The following is a 17615-nucleotide window of genomic DNA, read 5'->3' as shown; positions in this document are numbered from 1 at the left end:
CAACCCACCCCACCCACTTAGCATACAAGTACTTCACCTTCTTGGCACACTAACTCCTCAAAATCCTGTCATTTCTCACCTACTCAAGCTATACTCCTCATTTAGGAGAAACTGAGGACTGCAAATGCTGGAGACAGAGTCGAGAGTGTGGTGCTGGAAAAGCGCTACAGGTCAGGCAGCATCCGAGGAGCAGGAGAATTGACGTTTTAGGCATAAGCTGTTCTTAAGGAATGAGGCTTGTGGGTCAGGGCTGAAAGATAAATGAGAGGTGGGGTGGGGTTGGGGGAGGTAGCTGGGAAAGCAATAGGTGGATGAAGGTGAGGGAGAAGGTGATAGGTCAGGGGGGGCAGTGATGGACGGGTCTGGATGGTGGTGCCGAGTTGGAGGCTTGGGACTGGGATAATGTGGGGGGAGGGGAAATGAGGAAGCTGTTGAAATCCACATTTATCCCGTATGGTTGCAGGGTCCCAAGGTAGAATATAAGGCGTTCCTCCTCCAGTCGTCAGGTGGCAATAGTTTGGTGGTGGAGGAGGCCCAGGACCTGAATGTCCTTGATGGAGTGGGAGGGGTTGAGGTGTTCAGCCACGAGGGGGTGGGGTTGGTGGTTGCGGGTGTCCCAGAGATGTTCTTTGAAATGATCCGCAAGAAGGCATCCTGTCTCACCCATGTAGAGGAGACCACACTGGGTGCAATAGATGCACTTCTTTTGCCTTACAAACTTGCCCTTTCACGATAGCTTTCAAAGTGTCTACTGGAAAACTTCAAAATACTGCACTTAGTGCTGTGAAAGGGGGTGTTGTTTCCACACTAATTCTCTCCACTGTTCGATTCAGTGATTCCTGGAAAAATTTCTAAATAGGAGGCCCTTATCCAGGAATCTCCAGAGCAAGAGTCATTAAAAGAGACGTGGATATTTTGTGATCTGGTCAGTTTCAAAAATGGATTATGACATGGATCAGAATTTCTGGGCCAATCTCTTCTTCTTCACACATTTTGTAAAGTGCACGTTATTCTAAGAATGGCAACATTTGGTAGGTTTCCATTAGCCTCTGCTTAATATAATAGTTTTTTTTTAATATCCATGATAAGAATGCCATGTCAACTGCCTTAAAAAATGCAACCATTTCAGCAGCAGAGCACTTTCTGTTAGTCCCATTTTCTTGGTTTCCCAAGCCAACGTGCAACATTTCCTTTTTTCCAATAACACACATCGTGAAACTACTTCAGCTTGAAAACACAACTGTACAAGAGGTATCAATAAAACCAATTATTTTTATATACTCATCAAAAGATGGAAATTTCAGTTCATGTTTCTTCTTTTATAAAATATTTCATTTACTGGTACAAGTTCTTTGACCTTGTCATTATAGTACTTGCATTCTCAGATATCAAATCTTACGTCTGATTTGTGTGTGTCCAGTCAATTCAGTTGTCTAATTAGACTTTGCAGATAGTCCATTTCAGCTTTGAAATCAGCTGTGTCTTTTCGCGAGGACTTGGCACAAAATTGTCTGTGATAGGGTTAACATACTTTTAAGTCGAATTATTGAAGCTAGGTAACAGCTGCCTCGCTCAACCTTATTTTCAACCCAATATATTTAAAAGCCTGACTGTGAATCTTAAATCCTGTTCTAATCCTAAAAATAACTTATTTTCAAATCAGTGAGCACCACTTCATAAAAAGTCATTCATGTGCAATATAAAGATACCCGAAGGTTTTCCATCATGGTGCTAATAAAACAAGGCGAGATCTTATTTTGGTTAGATGTAACTTTAACAAAATGGCCCTTGCACACACTGGAAAGTATCACACCCTGGAATCATCTGACAAACCTTATACATATTTAATTTCCAAAGTTTCCTTCTAAGTCTGTTGCTTCCAATTGAAATTGTGGAAACACCACCTTCTGAAGGTGATCTCCTACAGAAAAGCAATTTATATTTTTCCTGTGAAAAAGTAGCTAAATAAAATTTCAAAATTACCTTTACTGCCTTGGGGAATCTTGCATAGAAGAACCTTTATTTTCTAAGCTCTCTTCAAAACCCTTGTTACTAACCTCGAAGACGTCAGATTGAACTCAAAACATTAACTATCTTTCTTTGTTTACAGATGCTGCCAGACCTGGTGAGTTTCTCCAGCATTTTACATATTTGCTATCATCCTAGCTTTGACCTTTATAAGTTCTGTCAGGTAGGACCTTTTCTGTGCAAACCCATCTATATGATAAAATTGACCTCTATCTGGAACGCTAAACACATGCCGCATTCTTCTCAACTTTCGAACTCTTTTGTTCAGTCTCCTGGAAAGCTTTATCTCCCAGTTTGTTTGATAGCTACAAACGCCTCTTGGTGAAGGGGATTTCTGCTTCTATATTTGGGAAGTCTGTGTTGTTGAGTGAGACTGTGACATTTACTAACCCATTGAAGTCTTTCAGGGCTATGACTGTTTAGATGCTGTGTGAAGCCTAATCAGATATACTTTAGCTGTACGCGAGTGATTCCTCAGCAGGAATACATCTCCTTAGTCATTACTGGAGTTTGATCTATACTTACTTATTTTCCATTCTTCTAAGTCATTCTACCAATCCATTGCCCCTTATTAGCCTTCCTAGATATTAAAGCAATTTTGCATTTTCCAATAGATTTTCCTGTCTGTTCAACATTGCGGCATCCTATTAGTTATCTAATCTTTTTGAGCAATTGCATCACCAGGGAACCAACGTTCTGTAATTTGTTCAATATCTTTACTGGCATCCAGCCCTCGATATATCACATGTTGTCCCTCTGGCTCTGGTCCATAAAATGCATGAGCATTTTATGAACTAAAGACCGGTGAGCCTGACCTGAGTGGTGGTGGGCAAGTTGTTGGAGGGAATCCTGAGGGACAGGATGTACATGTATTTGGAAAGGCAAGGACTGAATAGGAATAGTCAACATGGCTTTCTGTGTGGGAAACTTGATTGAGTTTTTTGAAGAAGTAACAAAGAAGATTGAGGAGGGCAGAGCAGTAGATGTGATCTATATGGACTTCATTAAGGCGTTTAACAAGGTTCCCCATGGGAGACTGATTAGCAAGGTTAGATCTCATGGAATAAAGGGAGAACTAGCCATTTAGATACAGAACTGGCTCAAAGGTAGAAGACAGAGGGTGGTGATGCTGGAGGGTTGTTTTTCAGACTGGAGGCCTGTGACCAGTGGAGTACCACAAGGATCGGTGCTGGGTCCTCTACTTTTTGTCATTTACATAAATGATTTGGATGCGAGCATAAGAGGTACAGTTAGTAAGTTTGCAGATGACACCAAAATTGGAGGTGTAGTGGACAGCAAAGACGGTTACCTCAGATTACAACAGGATCTTGACCAGATGGGTCAATGGGCTGAGAAGTGGCAGATGGAGTTTAATTCAGATAAATGCGAGGTGCTGCATTTTGGGAAAGCAAATCTTAGCAGGACTTATACACTTAATGGTAAGGTCCTAGGGAGTGTTGCTGAACAAAGAGACCTTGGAGTGCAGGTTCATAGTTCCTTGAAAGTGGATTCGCAGATAGATAGGATAGTGAAGAAGGCATTTGGTATGCTTTCCTTTATTGGTCAGAGTATTGAGTATAGGAGTTGGGAGGTCATGTTGCGGCTGTACAAGACATTGGTTAGGCCACTGTTGGCATATTGCGTGCAATTCTGGTCTCCTTCCTATCGGAAAGATGTTGTGAAACTTGAAAGGGTTGAGGTGCTGGAGAACTGGAGAGTGGCTAATGTTGTGCCTTTGTTTAATAAAGGATATAATGAGTAGCCTGGGAACAATATATCTGTGAGTCTGACTTAGGTGGTGGGTAAGTTGTTGGAAGTGATTCTGAAAGATAGAATTTAAATGCCTTTGGAGAGGCAAGGAATGACTAGGGATAGTCAGTCTGGTTTTGTGCGAGGGAAATTCTGGCTCAGAAACTTGATTGAGCTTTTTCAGGAAGTAATCAAGAAGATTGATAAGGGCAGAGCGGTTGACACTGTTTACTTGTGCATTAATAAAGCCTTTGACAAGGCTGATTAGTAAAATTAGATCACTTGGGATTCAGGGTGAGCTTGCCAATTGGATACAAAATTGGCTAACAGCAATAGACAGAATGTGATGGTGGAGGATTAGTTTTTGGACTGGAAGCCTGTGACCAGTGGTCTTCCAAAGGGATCAATGCTGGGTCCACTTTTGTTTGTCATTTATATTAATGATTTAGATTAAAATATAGAAGGCATGGTTAGTTAGTAAATTTGCGAATGACACCAAAATTAGTGGTACAGTGAAGAAGGTTATTTAAGGTTACAGAGAGATCTTGATCAATGGGGTCTATGGGCTGAAGGGTGGCAATTTTATTTGGATAAATGCAAGGTTTTGCATTTTGGTAAAACAAACAAGGGCAGGACTTATACAATTAAAAGTAGAGCTTTGGGTAATGTTGTAGAACAGAGAGACCAAGGGGTTTAGATCCAAAATTTTTTGAAGTTTGCATGACATATAGATAGGGTGGTAAATAAGGCCAGTAGAAGACTTGCAACTGGATGTGGTGATGTCTTCTGGTATTTGCCACTTTTGAGACATAACTTGCACTCTATTAGGTGGGACAGCAGCACTTTCCTGTCAGTCATCACTTCTCCTTTGCAGCTATTTACATTTCTTGTAGTTCTTGATTTTGTTTGTCCAGTTGTAAACACAGGTGCACACTGTGGGTTAACCTATTCTGGACTGTTTCTAACTTCACTGTTCCTTTAGAACCTCTTTAGAAAGCCTATCAGGAACACACTGAGAGTGTCCATTATCGACTTCTACAATTTCTAATCCAGCTTTTTCTACTAATGCAATCTTCTATGTCAAACTATCAATTGCAATTTAGAATATTGCAAATGCTATTAAAGCTTCCTGTTTCAATTGAAAATAATTCCACATATATTTAACTACAATTGAAGACTGTTCCTTCTCAAATTCCAAGTGTAGTTTATAGTAGTATGGAGTGTGTTGATCTCAAATCAAAATTTGTGTCTTTTGAATGATGTCTCCTCAGTAGCTTGTTCACCATTCTGCTGTCTTCCTGAGGTGCTTGACTGTATTCACAGGTTCTTCACCTTTGGGAACAGCTGTTAAATAGTCCTCCGTGGCCAATCCGTTATTAGGGCTGACTAAAGAGATGCCTCATGAGGGATTTCACCACTGAGGAGCATCAGCTAAGTTTTCTCTCCCAGCCTGCTTGTCAGTGATTCTGTGTACAATGTTGGTTGCTGAATTTTTTGTTTCCCCCTAGTTTGTTTTAATTCTTTGCTTACAGACTTTCAACCATTCTAACTCCGTTTAAGTTTCCATGATCCCCTAGTTTACGAGGAAGTCTCACCAGTGAGCAAGAGCCATGGGTCATATAAAATAAACAATGCTCACCCTCTGGTGTTTTCTGTCTGTGGGGATAGTTCTTCATTTGAATTCATCAGTAGATCTTGCTGACTATGCCAGGTTGTCATGGGGCAATTTCCTCGTTCAAAGTCTGAGATGCTTAAAGTCAGAAACACTGCCACAAGCGTGCAAAGTCAGAAATCCAAACTATGATGTCTTGCTGAGTCTCTCAAAGACTATCACCCTAAGTCATTCTAAATTCTGAAATCTCTCTAACTTCTGAGATCAGGAATAGCAAAGGAGATTATTTATACAAAACTTTAAAAGAACAAATACAACTAATTTAAATCTCTGTCTTATCCAGCCTGCAACACTCCTGACTCCTCCGTTATCTCAAGAGAGCACACTTAAAAATAGACAAGAACATCTTGAGATATATTCATCCCCTTTCATTCTCTACATTATCTATGGAATGTCAAATAATTAACTTCCTGTCAGCCAGACTTGTCACCTGAAGTCAATAATACTGCCCGTATGTCTCAATGAAAATGTCTGGTTTCCTTAATGGTATGTAGCATTGCCCTGATTGAGTGAAGTTTAAATTCACTGCTTTCCCAAATATTTTTTTTTATCATTTTCCAAATCTGGTTTCATCTGTGCATTTTTTAATTGAGCACTTGCTCAACAATAATGGTGCCTTATTGCTAATGAAATGTCTCATTTCAGCTCTTTTTCATGGGATGACCATCCTTTTAAAGGACTATAATGTTTTATCATCCTCAAATCTAAAAGAGATGTAACCTATGTACTCTTGAATCTTACTTCGATCTTCCAGGCATGCACACTCAAATAAATTGGTGTTATGGATGGAGGGGGGAGAATATTGGGGAGATAGCTCAATGGCACCAGTTGTCAGGTTTTATGGAGGAATTTATTTTGTGTCCCAAGTCCTTCAGTTTTCTGAGCTTTTGCTTCGGACTCTTTCACATTTTCAAGGAGGCAAAGAGTTCACAAGTTATAAAGACTCTGATTTATTGGTTAGAAATAACAGATTATATCAACTACTAGGAGAAAACAACTTATTTGCTTTAGCTTCAGGTATTTTCACTGAAGAGAGAGACATACCTCCCCTATCAGATATCTAAAGACCTATCGGAAAGATGTTATGAAACTTGAAAGGGTTCAGAAAAGATTTACAAGGATGTTGCCAGGGTTGGAAGATCTGAGATACAGGGAGAGACTGAACAGGCTGGGGCTGTTTTCCCTGGAGCATCGGAGGCTGAGGGGTGACCTTATAGAGGTTTACAAAATTATGAGGGGCATAGATAGGATAAATAGGCAAAGTCTTTTCCCTGGGGTCAGGGAGTCCAGAACTAAACCTAAGGGGCAGCTTTTTCACACAGAGGGTGGTGCGTGTATGCAATGAGCCTCCAGTGGAAGTGGTGGAGGCTGGTACAATTGCAACATTTAAAAGGCATTTGGATGGGTATATGAATAGGGAGGGTTTGGAGGGATGTGGGCCAGGTTCTGGCAGGAGGGACAAGATTGCGTTGGGATATCTGGTTGGCATGGACGGGTTGGACCGAAGGGTCTGTTTCCATGCTGTACATAGAGTCATAGAGATGTACAGCATGGAAACAGACCCTTCGGTCCAACCCGTCCATGCCGACCAGATATCCCAACCCAATCTAGAGACTAGAATTGCACGCACTGTTCCAACAGTGGCCTAACCAATGTCCTGTACAGCCGCAACATGACCTCCCAACTCCTGTATTCAATACTCTGACCAATAAAGGAAAGCATACCAAACACCTTCTTCACTATCCTATCTACCTACAACTCCACTTTCAAGGTCTCTTTGTTCAGCAACATTCCCGAGGACCTTACCACTAAGTGTATAAGTCCTGCTAAGATTTGCTTTCCCAAAATGCAGCACCTCGCATTTATCTGAATTAAACTCCCTCTGCCACTTCTCAGCCCATTGGCCCATCTGGTCAAAGTCCTGTTGTAATCTGACATAACCCTCTTCTCTGTCCACGACACCTCCGATTTTGGTGTCAGTGCAAACTTACTAACTGTACCTCTTATGCTCACATCCAAATCATTTATGTAAATGACAAAAAGTAGAGGACCCAGCACCGATCCTTGTGGTACTCCACTGGTCACAGGCCTCCAGTCTGAAAAACAACCCTCCACCACCTTCTGTCTTCTACCTTTAAGCCAGCTCTGTATCCAAATGGCTAGTTCTCCCTTTATTCCACGAGGTCTAACTTTGCTAATCAGCCTCCCATGGGGAACCTTGTTGAATGCCTTAATGAAGTCCATATAGATCACATCTACTGCTCTGCCCTCCTCAATCCTCTTTGTTACTTCCTCAAAAAACTCAATCAAGTTTGTGAGACATGATTTCCCACGCACAAAGTCATGTTGACTATCCCTAATCAGTCCTTGCCTTTCCAAATACATGTACATCCTGTCCCTCAGGATTCCCTCCAACAACTTGCCCATCACCGATATCAGGCTCACTGGTGTATAGTTTTCTGGCTTGTCCTTACCACCCTTCTTAAACAGTATTGTAATTGTTCACACCCAAAAGCTGTTCAGATTCCCGTGAGCCATACAGAAGATTATCATCAGCCTGATGTTGTCCGACATTCACAATTAGTCACAATTCCATAAACCAATCAGCAACCTGTTGCTGGCCAAAGCTCACTTCGCATGCACCTCCATACTGTGTTATCTCCTCTTAAAAATGTACCCCCACTGTTTGCAAAGCAACAGTGCAAATGTGACCCAGTGATTTTCAGAATTTGCTTTTTAGAAGTACAGCAATTCTTTCCTCAGTCCTTTACTTTTGATTATGGACTGAACTGTGAACAGGACTATGCTACAACAAATAAAAATAAAAAGATGCAGTCTTTATATACTGTGCAGCATCTCAATTGGGTCTGTCGTCTCAGTGGGGCAGGACGTATCCAGGGATGGTTGTAGTATTCTCTGGGTTGTATGTAAATTAGGATTCTGTGAATATGACTACATCAGCTGTGCCTTGACTAGGCTAAGAGATAGCTGTCCCACTTTTGGCACTAGCCCCTAGGTGTTAGTAAGGAGGACTCAGCAGGATTGACAGGGGCTGTGTTTACCATTGAAGTTTCTGATGCCTTAGCTAATGCCAGGTGGCCTATTCAGATTCATTCCTTTTTTGAGACTTTCTAGCAGTTGATTCAACTGAATTTTAGGGTGTAGGCTTGCTCGCTGAGCTGTAGGTTTGATATCCAGACGTTTCATTACCTGGCTAGGTAACATCATCAGTGGCGACCTCCAAGTGAAGCGAAGCTGTTGTCTCCTGCTTTCTATTTATATGTTTGTCCTGGATGGGTTTCCTGGGGTTTGTGGTGATATAATTTCCTGTTCGTTTTCTGATAGATGGTATCCAACTCTGTGTATTTGTTTATGGCGTTGTGGTTGGAGTACCAGGCCTCTAGGAATTCTCTGGCATGTCTTTGCTTAGCCTGTCCCAGGACTGCCACAAACACTACGTAGGACAAACAGGAACAAAGTTAGCCACCAAGATACACGAACACCAGCTAGCCACAAAAAGACACGACCCTCTCTCCCTCGTAGCCCTACACACGGAGGAAAAAACCCCACCATTTTGACTGGGACAACACATCTATCCTGGGACAGGCTAAGCAAAGACATGCCAAAGAATTCCTAGAGGCACTCCAACCACAACGCCATAAACAAACATAGATCTAGATACCATCTATCAACCCCTCAGAAAACGATCAGGAAATGACACCACCACAAACCCCAGGAACTCCATCCAGGACAAACATATAAATAGAAAGCAGGAGACAACAGCTTCACTTCACTTGGAGGTCGCTACTGATGATGTTACCCATCCAGGTAATGAAACGTCTGGATATCAAACCTACAGCTCAGCGAGCAAATCTACACCCTAAACCTAAACCTGAGCTACAAACCTTCATAAACCTTGCATTCTACTGAATGGCTTGCTAGGCTACATCAGAGGGCAGTTACGAGTCAACTAACATTGCTGTGGGTCTGACCAGCAAATATTTCCTTCCTTACAGGACATGGGTGAACCAAATGGGTTTTTACATTAATTGACAATGTTTCATTGTCATCATTTGTCTTTAATTCTAGATTTTTATTGAATTTCAATTCCACAACCTGCCTGGGTCTTTTACTAATTCAGCAACAGTACGATGTGGCCATCGTCTCCCCGTGGAAGTTTAAAATACTAATTATGGACCCTTTCAAACAGAACAGAACATGAAATTTGGTAATGTTATGATCACTGTCACCTCGAGCTCCTTTACAATAAGGTTAATTATTAATAATTTCTCATTACATACCTGGAACTGCCAACTTTCTGGTTGGCTCTAGTATGTACTCTTCTAAGAAATTGTCCCACCACCCCAAAAGAAAAGAAATAATTTTCCAGGCCACCTTTGCCCATCTGATTCACCTAAACCATGTGAAATTCAACTCACCCATAATTATTGTGGTATGTTTCTTATGTACCCATTTATTACTTCCTATATGTATCTTCTATATGTATACTTAACAGCTATATAATGGCAACCGCTACTCAGGGAAGAGTTTCAGTTGCTTGAATGTTTCCTGGACACTGCAAATGTTAAACAAGCACCAGCCATCAATAACAATGGAAGAGGAATTCCCAAAGTGGGATTATTTTGCAGACTTCAATGAAAGATTTTCAGGAAGACTTTCTATGATTTATTAGTCCATTCACAATTCACTATTAGCAACTTAAAAACTATAGTCTAAAGTAAAAAGAAGTCTTGCTTTGTTTCTTACAGAAGCATTGTTACAAATAATCATGCATGGGTGGCACAGTGGTTAGCACTGCTGTCTTATAGCATCAGGGTCCCAGGTTCAATTCCAGCCTTGGGCGATTGTCTGCGTGGAGTTTGCACATTCTCCCCATGTCTGCATGGGTCTGCTCCGGTTTCCTCCCGGAGCATACCCATGCAGTCACAAAGATGTGCAGGTCAGGTGAATTGGCCATACTAAATTGCCCACAGTGCTGGTGCATTAGTCAGAAGGAAATGGATCTCGGTGAGTTACTCTTCAGAGGGTTGGTGTGGACTTGTTGGGCCGAAGGGCCTGTTTCCACACTGTAGGGAATCTAATTTAATCAGCTGCCTTTTGACAAAAATTCTTTAATGCATTTGCTGCAATTTAATTTGAATAGAAGGTATTGCACCCAACAGAACAGATTGTTTAAAATATTGAATTATGTTCCTATTTTAATAGAAAAGTTTGATGGCAATGAATCTTTCCAAACTGCAAAGCGACCTGATGAATTCCAAGGCAGAGATTGAAAGATTGAAGAATTGTACATCTGAAACTTATAACTCGCCATCACTCCCTCAAAACAGCAAGTTCACTGGGATGACACTGTCACAAGTCTCTCTCACACCTGTAAATGCTGGATTAGGTGAAGCACAAAGAAGCTCTCCTAGTGTAGCTACAGATACTCGGAACATTGGTTCACAGACAGTAGAATCAGCTCTAGTACCATGTGATGCCTGTGCCCGTACACAAGCAACCCTTAAAATGGTCAGCAATTCTATTATCGCCATTTGTCAAAGCCAGAATATCCCTTCAGCTCTGAGCCGGTTTCAGGAAGTAGTGAAGGAAACCTTGGGTGATGGAATGATGACAGCAACTGATGTAGCCTATTGGGCTTCTGAACAGAGCAAAGACCTGGCCCGAATAAATAAACATCTCACTGAACTCCTGAACAGCATTAATCCACTAAAAACCGAGTTGCAGACTGCAGCCGAGCAGCAAAGCCAAATGAAAAAGACAATTGATCATTTTAACAAAGAACTCGAAAAGGAAAAAGAACAACAAAATTTGAAAATAAAAGAATTTGACAAACAAATGAAGGAGATAAATAGAGATAATTCTGAGAGAGTAAGAAAACTTGAAGATGACAAAGAGATGCTTAGGAAAGGTAATATGAATTTGATATTGCATGCTTACAGGGAGACAGTATTTTTCAGTGATGTAGGTGTCATTTTGCATTTATGCCAAGGACATACCTTCATTGGTTATTGAATGATTGGTCAAGTTCCCATGACTTAAAGCCCATTGTTTTCTTCAATCACATACATCTTCCACATTTTCACAGATCTTGACTTTTTTTCTTTATTCCTCATCTCTTTTCTCTGTCTACTGTACTTGCTTAAAATCTATTACATTCCACTTTTTAACCAGTTCTGATGAAACACTCAGTTTCTCTTTCAATAGATGCAACTTAACCAGCTAAATATTTGGAGCATTTAACTTTTTATTTCTGATTTCCAGCAGCTGCAGTGTTTTGTTTTTCTATTATATTTTAAAATATATTTTCAGTTATGCTTGAGTTCATTTAAAGGTTAGAACATCAAAATCTTCACTCTCATCCTGAAATGACTGAATACTTCCCATTTCTGTCATTCATCAGCCTGGACTTCTGCTCCCCACGTGAGTCAAAAATATTCTGAATGGTGGGATGTTTGTTCTGGGAGGGTGATGGTGGGCAAATCCATGCTGCATTTGGGCCTGCCTCTCCCAGCCACTGATCAGATACAGCCATAGAGGCTGCTTTGTGCTAAAGAGGGCTGATTAGAAGACCCACCCAAGTTCTTTGGAACAGCTGGTTTAGAGCTGTGTTGTTAAATATCATGCCCCAAGTGCTCACCCCCTCATAGCCTATTCTCCATGATCCAGGCATGCCAACCTGTGCCTCTACCCAATATCCTTTGCACACTATGCCAACTCACCCAAAAGCCACTATTAGTGAACCTCTGGAACCATACTAATATGAAATAAATTGTAGTTCTATGCACCTATTACAGTCATTTGTAAGGCTCCATTTAATACATGGTATGTAATTCCTTGAAAACACAAAAATATTTATTCATGACCTTGTATCAAAACAGCTTATCTCTTATGACCACTGCAAGCTGTTAATAGTGAAAGTACAGCATTCCACTGTAATCATTTCAAGTTGTGGAAGCAGTCAGGTACACAATGATAGCACTTCGATTATGTATGTCAACATTTATCTGTTGAAATTCCCAGCAGGGATTTTATTCATTTTGCAGACATAAGCAAAGTTGTTTTATTTCCAAGATTTAAAAGACTGCCCATTTAAATAATTTGGAGGTTTCATAAGCATTATCAGCCTTTTACAAGCATTTACATCTATTCTAAAATAATTATATCTCACACACTGCAGGACATGGCCTTTACAACAGCAAAACATTGGCTCTGTTTGAACTAAGCAAGAGTTCTAATGGCCTTGTTGATTTTTTTTTTAGTTTGCCCCCTTCTGCCCCCTTCTGCCCCCCCCCCCCCCTCCTAAAAATAGGATCTGTCAGAAATCAGGGTGGAATTTTAGATCTTGGTTCTTTGAACCAGTTTGGATAAGCAATGGAATCTCCAAGACTCTGAAAATCTAGCTATTACATCCAATGGGACAGAGCTGAGGTGTGAAAAGCTGTGAGCTATCCTGATGTTAATTCTGTCGTTCTGTTTTAGGAAGTACTACATTAGAGGAGAAACTATCAGTCCTGAAGGAGGAAGTCAAAGGGCAGCATGTACTAATACGAGATCTTGGTAAGTCTGCAATACACTTCTTGGTGTTTCTTTCATCTCTTTGGGATTGAGTTGTGGTTTTGCTGCTGGTTAGATGCTTGCAAGGGGAAGCAGAGGAGAGTAGAAATTATGAAACATCCACTTCTTTATGTTTTAAAATTAGATCAACTCAGATTTGAAGAATTTTCATCTTGTACTTGGATCTTTCAGAGTTTCTGTAGGTGCCATGATTATGTGTGCTCATTAATTCCATCAGTGCTGCTTTGATCACAGCCAAGCTTTCCCCATTGACTTTCAACTTGTTGGCAGTCCCTCAGGCTCTTCTTAATGGGGTTTTCCCTCCATCTGGTTACCAGCTATTCTTTTTATATCATGCAGCTGGCAACATGTCTACTGAAATGTCAGTAGGGGCTTTTATGTCTAGCAAATTCAGAGCACCACCACTTTCAATATGCCTCAATGCATCTCCCACATCAAATATTAATAATTACAACATTGTGAAATCATGTTCCAGGAGAGCTCCTGATTTTCTTACACAATAATTGGAAAGAAACTTGATATTTACAAACTAAATAAATGGAAAGCTTTACATTGTAGCTTTATCCTGCAGCTTTGTGGGCGGCACGGTGGTTAGCACTGCTGCCTCACAGCGCCTGACACCCGGGTTCAATTCTTGCCTCAGGCGACTGACTGTGTGGAGTTTGCACGTTCTCCCCATGTCTGCATGGGTGTGCTCCGGTTTCCTCCCACAGTCCAAAGATGTACACGTCAGGTGAATTGGCCATGCTAAATTGCCCATAGTGTTAGGTAAGGGGTAAATGTAGGGGTATGAGTGGGTTGTGCTTCGGCGGGTCAGTGTGGACTTGTTGGGCCGAAGGGCCTGGTTCCACGCTGTAATGTAATCTAATCTAATCAAATAGCAAGTAGCTAAAAGTTAATCAGGAGAACATAAATTTTTACCAAATTAACTAATGCAGTTAATCAGAATTGTGCAGAATATAAATTCCTGAAAAAGAAACATTTTGGGACACTTGGAAAACAGCAGTGTCACCAAGCTTCGATATTTCAAGAGTATACTTGTTTGACCATTAGCTGAAAAATTCTGAAGATTCCTGAAGAAGGGCTTATGCCCGAAACGTTGATTCTCCTGCTCCTTGGATGCTGCCTGACCTGCTGCGCTTTTCCAGCAACACATTTTTCAGCTCTGATCTCCAGCATCTGCAGTCCTCACTTTCTCCTTGTTTGACCATTAGTAAACTTATCTGTAAAGCTGTGGAATAATGTAGAAATTCCAAGTGACCTTAGAGATGCCATGATGATCACAATCTTCAAGAAAGGAGATAAGTTGAACACTGGAGACCAAAAAGGCACAGCATTGTTCAACTGTTGATGAGGTCCTAGCTAAATTACTTCTTAATTTCCTCTCACCAATTGTAATCCTTCTGGAGTCCCACTTGTCACTTAGACTAGAGGAACCATTGACAAGAACTTCATAATGCATCAGCTTCAGGATTGGTAAACAGAAAAGAATATCCCTTTAAACATGGTTTTCTTGGATCTCAAAACAGCCTTTGAATCTATTCTTTAGAATGTGCTACAGTGATATGGATGCATAGCTAGGTTCATAAATGTAATTGACTTCCAATATGCAGTTATTGCTAAGAATCGGAGACTTCACCACAGACTCCCTACTTGTCAAAACAAGTGTTAAACTGGGGTTTGTTATTGCACCAATACTATTCTCATTTTGTTTTTGCAGAAATGCCACAACTTAATTCTGACAGGCTGTCCTCTAGGTGTGGTCATAATTAATTGCATGATGATAAGTTCTTTAACCTCAACCAACCAAAACCAAAACAACAACCACTGCTGTAATAGAACTAAAGCATGCTGATTTTTAATGTTTTTTTTGCTTCGCATGTGGATGTTGTTGGCTAAGCCTGCACTCATTGACCACCTATAATTGCCCTTGACAAGATGGTAGCAAGTTGCTGCCTTGAACCGCTGCTGTCCCTGGAATGTAGGGACATCCAAAATACTGATGACGCACAAGTTAGTGCTTGTCCTGAAAATAAACCACAACAAATAATTGACTTCTTCAGCAAAGTCTTTCAGAGCTTACTTATCTTGAACATCCAGAAAGTCCCCCACTTAACCCACACCAAATTTGTCAAATCCATTGCCTTCGATTGAGATTCATGATGAAGTATGGAAAATGTGCCTTATTTCCCATATCTTGTAAGCTACCTATCCCCAAATGCTGACATTGATAAGAGGTACATGACTAAATCCAATGTTCTAGCTCAGCTTGCAGCAAATTACACACTCACATTTTTAAGAATTGTGATGTTGCACTTCCCATAACTTTAAGTGTGCCAGACAATGGTTCTCCTGCTTCCCTTGATTGTGAAGATACCATGTCAAGGCCCAATAACATCATCATTGCTGTTTTGGATGAGTAATGCACAATAACTGGAATAATAGAAGACCAAGCAGCTTCCAAGAAGAAGATATGGCAAGTCTTAAGGCCATGATAATCTCTCAATAATTCAGATGGATGGAACATGCCATCAGAATTCCCAACATATTACTGCTTACTCAAGGTTCTGTACTCAGAGATCAGCAGGGAAACCATTAGTACTGGGACCAAAGGATAAAAAAGAATTTCAAGTATAATACAAAAGTGTACATGAGGTTCTGTTCAATTAACCCAGGAAACATGCCCAAACATGAACAAAATGGTGGTTCATCATCAAAAATGGTGTGAAAACTTTCTAATCAACGAGAGCAATCACTGACAGAGAATGGAGTCAGAGAGGCTGACTATTTGAGCCAACAAACTCCATCATTTGTACAAGCTAATAACAGATGGCCTCACTGAAAGAGCCAATAAAGTTCGTATAGGATTCTGAAGCTATCTGTGAAACCAAAGCCAATGCTGACATCCATAAGAAAGAATAATCCTTGACTTGATGGAAGATTATCAATAATCATGAGAATCATATGCACATTCCTGATCCTGGATATAGTAACGAAGTGATTATATGATTAGACTAATGATTCAGATATACAATTTAAAATCTCAATGTTACAGCTTAACAATTTGGTTAATAAAAAGCCTGTTATTAATGCTGGTCATAAAACTAAAAAAAATGTTGTAAAAACCCAGCTAGTTCACTAATGCCAACAAAGAAAGAAAATCTGCTGTCCTTACCTTGTCTGGTCTGTAGGTGACTTCAGAGCCACAACAATGAAGTTGACTTTTAATTTCCCTCCAAAATGGGCTAACAAATTGCCTACTTAATTGTATCTATCAGTATTGAAAACAAATGCTGGACTGCCCAGGACTGTCCAATGCCTATAAATAAATTTAAAAAAACAACACACATCCATATTCCTAAAACAGCTTGCAAGTTGTCAGGATGACTTTTCCACAGACCAGCACATCTCTTCAGGCCAATCTCACTATTATTGAATATAATGTTCTTTTAGTTTGGATTCTTTCATTTGTGAAATGGCATTTGTGAACCAGCTTCTGGCAGTTACACTGCAAAATCTGGCAAACTCCTAGACCTAGTTTATTGTAAATCCATGATACTGCTATAGATTTGGAAGCCAGATTTAGTAATGTCGGTGTCACAAACCTGCTCATAGACACTGAACTCCAAAAATTCAAAAGAACACCAGTATAAAGTTGCAAGATTATAGGAATTTATTTGGAATTGTAATTCTGTTGCAATTTCTGGACAGAGCAGTCTAAGAAGATGCTGCTGGAAGAAATGAGAACCAAGATGACAGACAAAACTGTGGTGCTGACTCTTGAAGAGCAAGTTAAAACTTTAACTAGTCAACTGGACAGCACAACACAGCAGCTCAAAATTATTAGTCGTGAACTAGACAAAGAAAAAGTGAAAATTAACAGCATGCTGAGACATGAAGAGGTAATGTACCCAGCAAATCACAATGTATAAAATACACCAAACTTTAAAAACATGTACATATTTGATCCCATATTAAATATGCATTCCAGCTCAATTTCCTCTCGTCAGTAATACTGTATCAAAAGCTGGTTTGTGTCAATGGGGAAAATGGTTGAAAGAGGATAGGATGACAATTCCATTCTGGCCACAGGTGGGGTGTGAGAGCACTGGAGGACAGCTAATGTGATTCCAGTATTCCAGAAGGGCAGTAGAGATAAATTAGAAAACTACAGGCCTCTGTAATATCTGTAGTAGGGAAACTATTGAAAAGTATTCTGAGGGACATAATTAATCTCCACGTGGAGAGGCAAGGATTAATTAAGGATGGTCAATGTGCTTTGTAATGGGGAGATCGTGACTACTGAGTTTAATTGAATTTTTTAAGGAAGTGACAAGGTGTGTAGGTGAGGGTAGTCCATGATGCAGTTTGCATGAACTTTAATAAGGCTTTTGACAAGATCTTGCATGGCAGACTGGTTAAGAAGCTAAGAGTCCATGGAATCCAGGGCAGTTTGCTAAATAAGATCTAAAATTGATTAGGGGCAGGAAGCAAAATGATGGTCAAAAGGTGTTTTTGTGACTCAAGACCAATGTCCAGCGATGTACCACAGGATGCAGTACTGAGT

The 17615-nt window shown here is 40.4% G+C and overlaps 1 protein-coding gene across 3 annotated transcripts in view; it reads left to right on the top strand.

Moving 5' to 3' along the window:
- The window catches only part of ccdc157 (coiled-coil domain containing 157), a 43438-nt gene that overhangs the window by 15162 nt on the left and 10661 nt on the right, over positions 1-17615 (top strand). The window contains exons 1-4 of one of the 3 annotated variants that reach the window (XM_088000006.1): positions 9465-9677; positions 10676-11381; positions 12953-13030; positions 16760-16950. In XM_088000006.1, coding sequence (XP_087856132.1) covers positions 10685-11381; positions 12953-13030; positions 16760-16950 — 966 coding nt within the window. In that variant the 5' untranslated portion in view covers positions 9465-9677; positions 10676-10684. Of the gene's footprint in view, positions 1-9464; positions 9678-10675; positions 11382-12952; positions 13031-16759; positions 16951-17615 lie in introns of those variants that run through there. The other 2 variants (XM_088000004.1, XM_088000005.1) reach the window with 2 other exon arrangements.

Source organism: Chiloscyllium plagiosum, unplaced genomic scaffold (genome assembly GCF_037043375.1).
Source record: "Chiloscyllium plagiosum isolate Xiang-an unplaced genomic scaffold, Cpla_swu_hap1 HiC_scaffold_24, whole genome shotgun sequence".
NCBI classification, from domain to species: domain Eukaryota; kingdom Metazoa; phylum Chordata; class Chondrichthyes; order Orectolobiformes; family Hemiscylliidae; genus Chiloscyllium; species Chiloscyllium plagiosum.
The sequence above is the reverse complement of the archived record's forward strand: the minus strand, read 5'-3'. Positions and strand labels throughout refer to the sequence as shown.